Raw genomic sequence first — 14449 nt, forward strand, 5'->3', positions numbered from 1 at the left:
GCAGAACTTTCGTCTGATTGGTTGAACATTCGAGGAACACGTCTCCAGCCGGAATATTTTCGGAAAAGTTTTAAAATGTTGCTCGTAGCCGGGAGATGTTCCTCGGCTCAGGCAAACTCGATGAGTTTATCGCAATATGGGTCCCCGCGTTATGTCGCTATCCCGGTATAATGATTTTCGATTTTCGATTTTATGGAGCTGCGAATAGTTGATGAAAAATACGAAAACAAATGCAAAGTTCAGAACCGGGGAAAGCTCTAGCTAGACGAAACATTTCTCGAAAGCCTCCCGCTTAAAGCAGTGCTACTAGAATCTCGTTTCTCGGAATTGCCCCGCGTAGCCGTGCGCGTCCCTAGAAGTGATAGCCTCTTTAGACGTTTCCAATTTTTGTGCATAATTTGTAGAGTCATTGGGTTTTTTGAGATGCTGGAGACATGTAAAATAAGTAACGCCCAGGCCGGAACTCCATCCGTTTTTGCTACCGTTACACTATGAAGGCATGCTGAAAGGAAGAAGAAAATACCTTATGTACTCTGCCTTTTAAATGGCGACTGGGGATTGTGGGACCCAATTGCCAAATCCTGGTGGTGATGAATTATTCTACACCACCTTTTAATTCAGGTGCCACTGTAGAGTCATTAGGTTTATTTATTTATTTATTTATTTATTTATTTTTGAGATGCTGGAAACTTTAAAAATGAGCAATGCATGCAAAGTGAGCAATGAAAATTGAGCAACGTCGTCCCGTTTTGACGGTATGCTAGGAATTTGCATACATATATACAAACCCCTATCTACCTACCTATATACATATATACAGATTCTTCGTTATTTAATAACAGAAGTTAAGAAATACTAACCAGTTAAAAATGTTTTCTTAAATTAATTAAAAATAGTTTTCTCTTTAACGCCATATTTATCTTCTATCTTCATTAGTTAATTTATATATATTGTTTCATAAGAATAAATAGTAAAGTTAAATTAAACTTAAATAATTCTCTTGCGCCATTGCTGCAAGGAATGAAATTTGAATTTAACAAACATTCTTTATTCGTAAGAAGCAAATTTAAAGATAATTAAAAATTAAATTTTAATTATGAAATTTTAATTGTAAACAAATAAATGATTAATTATTGCTGCGAACTAATCTACAATATCATTTAAATTCTGAGAGTATATGTAAAGAAGGGCAGGTATCAAAATCCATGAATAAATACAATATTCCAAAAAAACAAAATTATCCTAAAAAATTAAAAAATGCATAAGTGAATAATTGTTGAGCAGGCAGGAGACAGGTTTATCAAGGTGAACTTGCCTCCAAATCTATCTCTCCAATTACTCAATTCGTGTTTCGTCATTCATACAGGCAAGGGTAAAAGTAAAAGTAAATTCAAAACCAAAAGTAAAATCAAATGTTGTGAATTACTTAAAAAAAAAAAAAAAAAAAAAAAAAAAATTAAACAAGTGGAATTTTGAGAAATTAGCAAGTAAATGACTAGAGTAAAATTAATTAAAGTCAATTAAGAGTAGAAAACCAAAGTAATGTAATTTAAAAACTCTTGTTTACAGAAAACTTCCCCGACACGAATTATGCATGTAAGTCAAAAATAACCTATCTACAGTTTAAAATATACATAAATAATACTAAAAATGCAAGTAAATAGTAAGTTTTAAATTAACTTATCAAATTATATTACTATTGGAGAGTGGAGCAGCATTTGTCAAGCAAAGTGATGTTAAGTAGTGTGTTTCTGATAACTTTATAAATAGAGGGCGCTAATGTAAGGTAAATTTGAGTGTTAAGATGACCTGTTGTACCTGTGAAATCTATTTAAAAAAAAATATTTTGTAAACTCTTAAGTAATGTAAAATATGTGTTCTGTTTGCAAAAATGTTGCTAATTGTATTGTAAAAATGTGTAAAAATTGAAAAAAAAAAAGTACGAAAAAAAGTTCTTTCAAGTATAATTAATTCATTATAAGTTTGAAAAATTTTTCAATTTTTTTTTCAAAGAAAATTTTTGTAATTTATTAAAACTGAATTTCAACAGGTTTAATCAAAACTTTACTAAATATTGGCTAAAAGCTAGGAAAATAAGAAAAAGATAAAAATCTTCACTCAATTCGAGCTATAATTGAAACTTTTGAAAAGAGATGGCCCTTCATTAGTAAAAGGAAAGAATCCAGTATTGATTAAATATACATTTTTACAAATTAATTAATATTTACAAGATAATCCTTCAACTCTTCAAAATTCTCCATTACCCTCCAGTTAAGGTTTAAAGTAATATTATCGTACCATTAAAGAGTAAAAAAATTAAAGAGAAAAGTTAATGCATGCCTTTTTTATATATAAATTCATAAATTGTGTTGGGACTTGGTTATTAACTTGAACATTAATTAGCTTTATTATTTCTTCCTTTAACTCTTCTATTTCAGTACAAATATATTTTATTCTGATTATTTGGCTGTAAAAAGTGTTACCTATTACTTTTCTAGAGATATTACGGTTGCAATTAATAAGTTTAATAGTATAGTATTAAACTGGAAATTTCTCCTTTTATTATATAATTTATTTTTGCTGTGTTTAATCATGAGCAGATCTAGGTATTCAATAGTATCTTGATTCGTATTAGTTCTATTAAGTATTAAACTATTTGGGTAAATTTTGAATTATTCAAAAGCAGAATTATTATTGAAAGTTATAATATCATCAATGTAACTAAATGTATTTGCAAATAACTTAAATTCATTCTTATTCAAATTTAGTTGGAATTTATATTCATGAACAAAAAGAAAATGGTTACAAATTTGTGTAAAACTGTTTGCTCCCATTGGAATTCCTCTTACCTGCTGAAAGATCTTATTATTTAATTTAATGTAGTTATTAAATAATGCACAATTCAGGTAAGTTGTCCATCTTTCAATTCAAAGAATGTTAAGCATGTCAAGAAAAAGTTGTGGGAGTTGCATTAGACTAGTCAAAATTTCTTCCAATGATAGAGAAGTATAAAGGTTTTCAAAGCCATAGCAGTTAATGTTCTTGATTTCTAAACTTTTAAATTTGTTGAGAACTGGGGTGTTATTATAAATAATCCAACTATAGTTGTGTTGCTTGTTAACTAGTTGATGAATTAAAAAACCGATTTTTTTAAAAAGTTTAATTGCAAATGTAACCTACATTCTTTTTACATTTATTTGTACCATTAGCTATAAATCTAAATTTGAGTGGGGATTTATGGAATATTAGGAAGAGCATATAGATTTGCTAATCTATTGTAGTTAGATGGTTGTAAAATTTGTAGTTTCTTAAGACTAGCATTAAGCTTTTTTGCAATGGCATTTCCTTGTGTATTGGTAAGTTTGTAAGAAATGGAATTATTCAGTTCAGTATTTATTAGTGAGATATAAAATTTTTTTTCAAATAATGCTGAAATTATTACTGGCTTTGTAAATTTTGGTGATTACGAATTTTTGTTTCAAATCTTGCAATAGAGGTTTGAGAAAATTCCATGGTAAATTGCTGTTAAATTCAACACTTCGAATTCTTTCCTTCAGTTCTTTTAACCCTTCATGTTTCCAAGCCATAAAGGCAGAATTTAGAATATTTAATTTATAACTAGTTTTAACTATGAACTCGTAGAGATTTTTTTGAAAACTTCTAAAACTGTGATTTTTACCAATTTTCGGTACTGGTCTAAATTTAGTGCTTTTTTCCATTAAATTTCTTAAAAGCTGGTTTTGAACTATTGTTAAATTACCAGTAGCAATATGTTTATGAAATTCGTCTACGTAGTCTTTGTATTGAAGCTTTTTGCAATATCAATGGGCTGTAGAAGCTAGATCATGGTGGTCAATTAGCAATTTGCGAAGAGGATTTTGATATTTGAAAGCTGATGAGATTTGTACTTTAATAGCTGGAAATTGCTGCTGACATTTTCTGAAAATTATGCTGAATTGAATATTGTCATAGTTTGTATGTAGGAAGTTAATTTTGCAGTAATATTTATTATACATGTTATTGGTAGAGAATTTTAAATTGCATAAATCTATAACAAGGTCTTTGATTATATTGTGTCCGGTAAAATGCTGTTTAGCAAAATTTATAAGTTTCATTAAGAATTTGTGCTTACAAGTATGCAACCAAGTAATGATATTTTTGGTGAAATTTTCTGTAAGAAAGTAATTATTAATACACTGCTGGTCACCGTAAATGCAACACCCTGAAGGAAGCATGCAAATAACAGGAAATTTACAACGTGCATTAGCGGAGGTGAGATATGCAAATGATTAGAATTTCAGCGCAGACGCACATCACGCGTGCCTGTAGCGCCACTTCAAAACGCTATTTAAAGCTTGGAATTTTCGACGATTTCAAGTTCGGCAATTGTGTTTTTCTTGTGTTTTTTTTTTTTTTTCCAAGGGAAAAAAAAAAAAAAAAAAAAAAACCACGACCAGTTATGCCTCGTAGTAAACAGCGATCATCTTTCGATCAAGTATCCGAGTTCGACAGAGGAACGATAGCGGCCTACCGAGAACGTAGATTATCTTTCAGGGAAATCGGTAGTCGTGTTGAACGAAACCAAACAACTGTAATGCGGATATGTGACCGTTGGATACAGGAGGGTACTACGGACCGACGTGTTCGGTCGCATCCACCTCAGTGCACCACTTCACTTGATGACAGGAACATTGTGCGCATGGCAGTGAAGGATCTCTCAGTCACATCACGAACCATAGCACAGCACATTCAGTCTGTAACGCAAAATCCCGAGTCTGCGCGTACCATTCGACGCTGTTTACAGCTGAGTGGTCTGTCCGCAAGACGTCCATTGCTTCGTCTATCCTTGACGCAGAACCACAGACGTCTCCGCCGCCAATGGTTCGATGAAAGAAGGATGTGGACGGCAGAATGGAAGGAAATTGTCTTTACTGACGAGTCGCGCTTCTGTCTGCAACACCACGATGGTTTGATTCGAGTCTGGAGACACCGGGGAGAGAGGATGCTGAACAGCTGCGTTATGCACCGGGTATTGTGGTATGGGGCGGTATTGGATATCACTTTTGCCCTCCTCTAGTACGCATCGCCGATACTTTAAACAGCCAGCGCTACATCTCCGAGGTGTTGGAGGCAGTTGTCCTTCCTTACCTTCAGGGCTTGCCCACAGCCATATTTCAACAGGATAATGCGCGACCACACGTGGCACGCATTGTCCAAGGGTTCATCGTCAATCGTCAGATTGAATTGCTTCCCTGGCCGGCTCGCTCTCCGGATCTTTCGCCGATAGAAAACATGTGGTCCATGGTTGCTGAACGATTGACCCAGATTACATCACAAGCTGCCACACCACATGAACTTTTGCAACACGTGGAAGCTGCTTGGTCTGCTGTACCCCAAGAACACATCCAAAGTCTCTTTGAATAAATGCCGAGGCGTGTGGCAGCGGTGATCTCCAACAATGGCGGCTACTGTGGCTACTGATTCTGGAAGGAACCACTTATCACAGAAGTCTCTAAATTTAATCATTTGATACTTGGTCAACATGTTATCTACTAAATAAATTTTGTTGTGATATCTCTTGTCTTTCTTGGTGTTGCAATTTGGGTGGCCAGCAGTGTATTATTGTTTAACTTTACTGTATCTATTGTAGAAAAAAAAATTATTTTTCTGTCTATTACCTGCTCTGGTTCCTCGTAATGTGTTTTTACTGAATAATTTAAAATGGCTGAAAGTTGGAATTTCAGAATTTAATTTAATGTATTGGTTGAGTATATTTAGCCCCATATAGGTAAAGTGTTTTGAATTTAAGCATGTAGAATGATTCTTGAAATAACCTTTATTTGTATTCAGGCACAATGTCCAAAATTTGAATACTAATTTTGCTGAAATCATATATTTGAAAATGTTTTAATTCTGCTGTATTAGGCGAGTTAAAATTAGTAGTAGCGAATTTTTTAATATATGCTCTGTGGTTGTTAATTCTAATATTAAGACTATTTTTGCTTTGTCCTACATATTTAAGGTTGCAAGTGTTACAGGAGATAAGATAAATGCAATTATATGTGTTTCAAAAGGGGAGTTGTTTTGTGGCTGTGATATTAAAAGGCATAGTGCTAACAAGTAAGTCATTTGCTAGAATGACATTTATAGAAATTTATGTGATTGAGACGACCCATTATAAAAGTAAATAGGGAACTAACCTACAATACAGTGAATATTTAAAGTAAAAATTCTTAACTCAATTTTTGGACAGGAAAATTTTAAAAAACTGGGAATTTAAATGGTATTGCTAATTTAATTCACTAAAATTTGAAAATTTAAAATGATATCTTTAAATTTGCTTTTTACGAATAAAGAATGTTTATTAATATATATATAATTTTAAAAAATTGACATTTAAATTTTAACAAACACGTATAAAAGTAAAAATGTAAATTTAAAGCCAAAATTAAAAAAAGCAAATTTAAAGCCAAAAAAAAAATTTTAATTATTGGTATTTCTTTTTGGACATTCACTTTTTCACTAATATTGGTTTTTTGTAAATAGTTATTTTTTTTTTTTAGTCCAAAGGGATTTGAATCCCGAAGAACTATTAGTTTCGTTTTGGCATTTTGCGTCGGACTCATAAATGTCGGTTCACTTTTCAAACTGTTGCACAAAATGTTAGAGTCCTGCATTATATTTGAAGAAATTAAATAATGAAAAATCTGCATAAATGTATGTATATTTCTCGTATTGTGATAAAACAACGGTACATAGAGTCATCGAATTTTGAATAACGTAATCCTCCAACGAATATGAGCATGTGGAAGACCAAATTTGAAATTTGAAATTTGTTTTATGATCGATTTCCTATTTTTTAAAACTTTGACGAATTTTTGATTAACAAACTCAAGGATTTCAAAGCGAGCAATGGCAACGTTGTGCAGAAAAAACATTTTTATCTTCAGCGCGTGAGTCTCTGTATCGGAAATTCTAAAGATATGCTCGTTTTAAAACTATTTTGCGATATTGCTGTTGCACTGGATCTTATGGTTTAAGTGCGAGGAACATGATATTTAATAAAGAAAGGTAACACACAAAATGTTAAAAAACGCCCCTTTGGACGAAATTTAAAATCTGAAACATTTCAGATTTTTTTTTTTTTTTTTTTTTTTTTTTTTTTTTTTTTTTTTTTTGTAATTTGCTCCAGGAAAAAAAATCGCTAATTTTTTTAATAATATCAAACATATAGCATATTTTTTTGCTCTTTACCTTTTGTTTAATAAATAAGCTTTACAAATAAGTCAAATTTGTTTTGCTTCTAAATCTTCCTTTGCCTGATTTTGCATTATCCTTAATTTATGGAAATGAGTATAGTTAGCATGCAATAGTTGTAAAAATATCAACAATTTTAAAGTTCTACTAAGGCTAACGACGACGGCATTTGTTTACATTTGAAACTTAGTACCATGGAGTATAAATGGGTATCCTCCGTGCTTAGTACTCCGATTCTTATCAGTGAGCCGGCAACAGTACATAGTGATAGCCCGGCGATACCTGCATTGATTGATTGATTAGTATTCCGTGCTTAGTAGTATAGCGAATTAAATCAGTTTCTGCACCAACTTCAGTGTCTTTTCACCGAGTTTGGCCAAAAGTTTTGCGCATCCAAAAATTTGTATTTCTTCCAATTTTAATTAAACTCTAATTTTAATTGTAAAAATTGTTTTGTTCACGGTTTTTAACTCTGTTTGGTATTTTAGGTTTTTCTGCATTTTACAATTTTTAATGAAGATGTTTTGAGTTTTCATGTATTTTTTTCCTTGCCGCGAAGTGAGAACTAACTGAATTGATTGAATGAAAAATATATGTCTAATGAAATTCGGAGGAATAAGTTTAAATGAAATATAGCAAAAAATGAGCATAATTTACTAGAACAAGGAAGTCATCATGTGATGGCCACATCATTTTTTTTTTTTTTTTCTTACCTTTCGTCCGGTTTCTGTAGAAGTCAGACAAGGTCCAAAAGACAGTTGTTGTCCTGATTTTTTAATTAGAAGATGTGAATGTGGAAATATAATTCTCTTTTCAATTCTCTGCGATATTTTACTTAAATAATTTCAAAAAACATTACATATAATGTTAGGATAATAGGCAAAAATTATTAATATCATGACTAACTATACAAAATAGAACATAATATTTAAAAAATACGTAGGATAATGTAGAAATTATGTATGATTTCATAAGTATTTTATACATTATTTTTACTTTCCTCCCCTTTTTTGGGAGGGGGAGGGTTGTTAAGGGAATGCTGCGCCACTTAACTTTTATATACAGTCCTAAAAAAACCGGAGAAGTAAAACTAAATTTTTAAAAAGTTATATAATTAATAGTTTTGACTTGCCATTTGATATCAAATACGTAATTAATAAGTATGACTGTTTGATATCTCGTTTTAGAAGAGGCTGATGACATTTAGAGACTTTTTAAAGTAAATTACGGCTTTTTTTACGAATTCATTATTTCTTTTTTCAGTGATTATTTTAATCACATTTTACGTTGCGAAGTTTTGCGTTTCATGATTAATCTGTTTAGTTTTATTAAAGTAAACTAAATGTCTGCTTTTAGAGTGCGATTTCTGAAGCGAAATTATTCAGATTTGCGATTTCCATGGAATAAATCATAAAAAATTTTCTGCGTCTTCCAAGTCTACCATTTTTCTATAATTTAATAATAATAATAGTAATAATAAATGCTAGATTTCAGCAATTTTATTAGAATTTAAATTATTTCAAGCAGTAGCCTGAGATAACTTGTTATAACTTGAATGTCATTATAAAATCGATGTTACTGGTACAATAACAATAGATTACAATCTGTTTTACTATTTACCATTAATCGTAAGATCGTACTATTAATTAGCGAAACTTTTCTATTATCGAAACTGAACACATAAATGTATGTATGTGTTTGTGCACACACCTACATACCTACATACATGCATACAAGCACACATGCATGCATACATACATTTCTGAATCCGGTCCCGATAACAGAAAATAACCTAATTTCCTTTGTGTATAAAAGTATGTATGTTACATACATCATTTTCCCTTTTTAAGTTTAATTAGATACACCAGGATATAGTTTTGTAGCAACAAAGTTTTAGGATAAATATTTTAAAGAATATTTGCAATAGCATAGTATTTGATGAGTATTTAAACAGGAAACTTGTAGCAAGAACTGCTTGTACATTTTTCTCAGGCATGGTTTCCTCGAAATAGTATATACAGCTAGATCGCAATATATATATATATATATATATATATAATACGATGCTTAATTAATATTGTGTTTATTCAAACTCTCGTGCAATAAAACTGATTTTCTTCTAATGAGCAAATTAATGCTTTATATCAAATTTTTACTAAGAATTTCGAAAAGACTTTTTGTTGAATACAATAGTGATCTGGTACATTTGAATGACTTAGTTTTTTGACAAGAGATTTGCTTTGTGTAGAAGATATTTGCATTTGTCAGAATTGTAGTTTTATGTTCAGCAAATTCTAAACTTTAATCTTGTAAAACCTATTTCGAAGAAAAATGCTGTAAATGCCATAATATGGCCTGCACCAAGCAGAATAAAAGCTCCATAAATGTCTTCCAACTTAAGCGTAAATTTCTCCTTTACAGTATTCTTTTTGAAATTAGACTTGAAGTGCATTTTAAAGATTTCAAAGTTCAGTATCTGTTTATATAATCCAGCGGCAGTTATTCTATGTATACATTTGTTCAGCTTTTGAAGGCAACAAAAGTTTTCTTTCACTGGTATTGCTATAAGTGTAATGTAGAATAAATCAGGAGATACAAAATACTTGTGAATATCTTCATCTAAATAGTTGAATTGCATTATACTTTTAGATCCAATAAGAACTGTTCTTGAATTTGGGATATAAGATGAAATTTCCCCACCGTGTTTGACAAGATTATTTTTACTTTTAACGTGATCTCCAATTATTTTAATTGGACCAGACGTGGCACTATAAAATGCATCTTGGTCTGATGTGCCTTTGAATATGTAGCATTCATACTGACCACTGGAAACGGCTTTAGCAAGTTGGTTTACTTGTCGCACTGATGGAGAAATCAGTGGAATAGTCAAGAAAGAAAGCAAAACGCCACAATAACTTAATCCAATTATCTTGGTATAAAACAGCCACGAAATGTACCAAATTCTTTCACTGTTGTTGTCTGTTGTTATGTTTAGAGGCTGACCAAGAAAACTTCCACACACTTCAAGAAGAAATCGTGAATTTCTGTAACGTCTCCGGAAAATCTCTATGAAAACAAATGGAGCAATTACCAATGCTAACGCCACACTTAACCAAACAATTCTATCGAAAGGGTAAAAGAATGACAAACCTTTCGGCAAAAGTGAAGGAGCTTGAGTAATGAAGGTTGAACCATCAATGTTATATGGATAGCTGTAATGAACGGCTTCCCTTCTTGCTGCAGTTAATGCTATCATATTTATAGCAAAGTCAATCTCACCTCTCTTAATCATTCCAATTATTCCAGTCCAAGTTCCATTCTCCAGCTTTCTTCCAAACTCTCCGTCAATTGGTTTCACAATTGTGTAATTACAACTTAGGCAGTACGCAATCAGACTGAGAAACTGAAATTCTACACCATTCGTTGGTTTAAGTTCACCATTTGAAGAAAGACTGCCTTCGTAAAGATGTCTCGAAGGGAAAGCAGCAAGTCTGAAAATGCGTTTAAGTAACATTTTAATAATATTTTAAAACAAACCATTGATAAGCGAAATGAAAAACTAAAACTTCACCGAGGAAAACAGTAACAGTGTGTATGCATCGGAATAAAATACTGAAATACTCCTAGTGCCAATGTTGACTAAAATGTTGACAATTTATTGCATCTTTACAACTGACAGAGTGCTAAAAAATTATAGTAATTAGAAGATAAACTTAAAATACTAGAGTAAATTTATCTAATAATTGAGTATTACAGTTTAATCAAAAATAGTGTTGTTTTGATGGCATGGTATAAGTAATATAATATAATTGGCCGTAGGAATCAATAATTTTTATTTTTCTTCATGTTGATGTATCACAAATAGAATAAGAAAACTCATGATCTAAATTACAGTATATTTTATTAATGTTGCCATTTTAGGGTAACATTCGATTTTAGATCGATTAACATACAGCAAGCATTTAATGTTAATGTGATAAACAACAATTGCATGCTCAATTGGTAGGTTGCAGATAGCTTCTGAAATCAATATTGTCAGACAAATATTCATATCGTACAGCATACACAGAATTTGTATTGTTCGGATCACTGTTATGATATATATTTTCTTAAACAGAATGCTGTTGCTTAGTTATATAAATATCGGGATAGCGGATAATATTCAGTTATTGGAATGTGAAATTGCTTAGCTTCTTATTTTCATAATTTTACTAAAGTTTGAAAATATAAATTAGCTCTTATCTTTTAACTGAAACTCGTAATACTCTTGTTTTAACATAAAAAAGAAAAAGAAAAAAGAAAAAAGAAAAAAAAAGAAAGGGGTCATTAAGAGAAAAACCAATATTTAACATTTTCTTCTAAAATCCTCTAATGCTATAGATGCATGATTTTGTCCTACACGAATATAGTTCAGTAAACTAATAATTTTCAAATTCAGATATATTCTTGGAACGTTAATGCTTCTGATATTGCATGTTTACTTGCGTTTAGGGGAAATTATGCTGAGAAGATACATAGAATTGTTTAAAGTTTCTTTTCTTTTTGCGCATAAATATCGGTGCATTAACATGAAGCATTTAATAATGCAGCTATTTTTATATTAATTCACGGCTGCTTTAATATTAATATGATGCTTTAATTATTAAAAATTTTTTGAATTCATTTTACACTTTAAGAGCAAATTATATTTGAAATAATTTCTTGCATTTCATACTTATGTTGGATTAGTTGTTCCTGCAGAAAAGAAAATGTAAAATGCATAAAAAACAAGATTTTAATTAAATGTTTTAAAAGAATAAAACTATTTTTATTCATCATCACATTTTTGGAAACATGTGACTTGAAATAAAATCGTACAGCCGCAAATAAAGGTTGATTTTAAACTAAATTTATAATAAGCAAATTTAAACGAACAAAATGTAAACATTTGTATGTAAGTACCTTCTATATTATTACTTTCGTTGTTATTAAACACTTTTTAATTTAATTCTGCTAATACAGTTCTTTATGAGTATCAATTATTTTATGTTTAGGAACACATGGAAAAGAATATTCGAATAGCTAAAAAATTACTTTTTACACTTCTTAAAATAATATAATTTAAAAGACTTTTATGTATTTTATTCAGCATGATTAGTTTACCGAAGGAATAAAAGCAGAAAAGAAAGGAAAGTCTGGCCTGTGATAAGTAAGAAAAATTTTTCCTCTAATTAGCATAAGAAAGAAGTACGTGACTTTGTACGAATCTACACAGCACACTTTAAATGCCAACTTCCTAGAACCACATTAACAGACGACTTATCGTACAGTCGTGCCTTCTAAATATAGTAAATACAAACTGAGATGAAGGTTTCAAATAAACTTATTTAATAACGCATCAAACTGACGGTTACACAAACTGTACGACAACAGGTATTTAATTGCCAATATTTGAGGGAAACGGAAAAAATATATATCCCAGTCAAATTATACTATTAATTACAAATTAACCCGCGTTGAAATAAACTTTGACTCGGTTCTAAGTATTCACAAAGCAAATGCGGCTAAAGAAAAGCCTATGAATCAGTTCAGTAGCAGAAAGGTGGATCACAGTAACCGATTATTGATGTTTGGCAAAGGTTCTCTGATAAATTCAAGAAATCTACGCTCATGTACATTAACTAATTTGCATTATGGTGACAGCTGACGAAAGCAGAAGGGATAGCGTAAGTAAAATAATAAGATAACTATATATATTATCATCATAAAACTATACAGTCTCACTTTTCTTTCAAGGTCTTCCGATCAACGGTGTAAACTGCATTTTACTTTCTCTTTGACAATTTTTATTTAAAAATATTTTACTGTTGGCAATGCATCGATAAATAAATTTTGAAAAGATTACGAAAATTAAATTATGCTAATTTAAATTAATTAAATTATGTTAAAGGCTCTTTACTGTTGGCAATGCATCGATAAATAAATTTTGAAAAGATTACGAAAATTAAATTATGCTAATTTAAATTAATTAAATTATGTTAAAGGCTCTTTACTAGCTACAGAAGATTTTTTTTTTTTTTTTTTTTTTTTGTGTGTGTGTGTGTGTGTGTGGGAACAAAGATACAAATTCTAGGACAAATAGTTTGATCGTTAAGCAAGGATACGTTTGAAAACTTAACATTAAATTAAAAAAAGTATCGAATTTTGAAGAGGCTGTGCGTGTTGCTGTAAAATATTATACTGTCATGGAAATAACATTTGTGTGTGAAATTTCAAGAAAACAAATAAATAAATAAATAAATAAAAATAAATTTCGTAAAAGAGGGATCCGAACTGATTTCAAGATTTGACCCCCCCCCCATACACACACACAAACAAGTAGAAATGTTAAGCTAAAGGAAACCATGTAATTATAGACTTGATCAGTTGAAAGATTAATAAATGAAATCGCAAAGCTATCAAAAAGTCAGTTTTGGTATGTTTTCCCTTCTGAGCATGAAAACGTGATTTTAACTGGCTACATACATCTAGTACTTATCTAGAAATCTAACTTACTTAGAAACGAATATACTTATCTCAAGGGAAAAACCTAATTTTTCATGCAGCTATTTAAAACATTAGTGCGTATTTATATTTATAATAGCAATGATAAACCGTTCCAGCTTCTTTTGCATTCTCAAAGCGTCTCACAGGCAATTTTCAAATGACATGACACCAGCCAGGTTTATCTTGAACTAACAGTAATGTGTGCAAGTGCTATATTGGACTACTCAAATCTTGATTTTCCGCCAAATGAGCAATTGTGACACGATTCTGCATCGGTTGAATTCGTCTCTTACGCGAAACAAAGATGAACTGTCAGGTCACATCAACAAAGCGTGGTGTATGCTACCTCAGGAATGATTCGAGCATTTATTAGTTCGATGCAATGGCGTTTCAAAACCATATTGCTCGAAAGGGACCTCAACATTAGCGGCCGTTTGCAACCAAAATGGGAGGTACACATCTACATATTATAGCAGTCTTATATACAGAATTTCAACATTCTGAGGCTACTCGTTTTTAGAAACGTACGTACAAACGCCACAAAAGAAAACATAATCTCTTTAGAACTCATTTTAAATCAGTTTCGTATTTTTTTTTTCGGGGGAAGAGTCCTTTATTCTGTCCGTACGTACAGATGCCACGCAGAAATATGGTTAAATTGCATTCG

The 14449-nt window shown here is 31.0% G+C and overlaps 1 protein-coding gene across 1 annotated transcript; it reads right to left on the reverse strand.

Annotated features, from left to right (window-relative positions):
• Positions 1 to 9541: 9541 nt before the first annotated feature.
• LOC118202844 (glutamate receptor ionotropic, delta-1-like) lies at positions 9542 to 10771 on the reverse strand. Its single transcript, XM_035375053.1, has one exon. The coding sequence runs from the start codon at positions 10769 to 10771 to the stop codon at positions 9542 to 9544; it is 1230 nt and encodes a 409-aa protein (XP_035230944.1).
• Positions 10772 to 14449: the final 3678 nt, after the last annotated feature.

This window comes from Stegodyphus dumicola, chromosome 4 (assembly GCF_044657685.1).
Source record: "Stegodyphus dumicola isolate Sdum_Otavi_A_Nest chromosome 4, ASM4465768v1".
In the NCBI taxonomy this organism is placed as follows: domain Eukaryota; kingdom Metazoa; phylum Arthropoda; class Arachnida; order Araneae; family Eresidae; genus Stegodyphus; species Stegodyphus dumicola.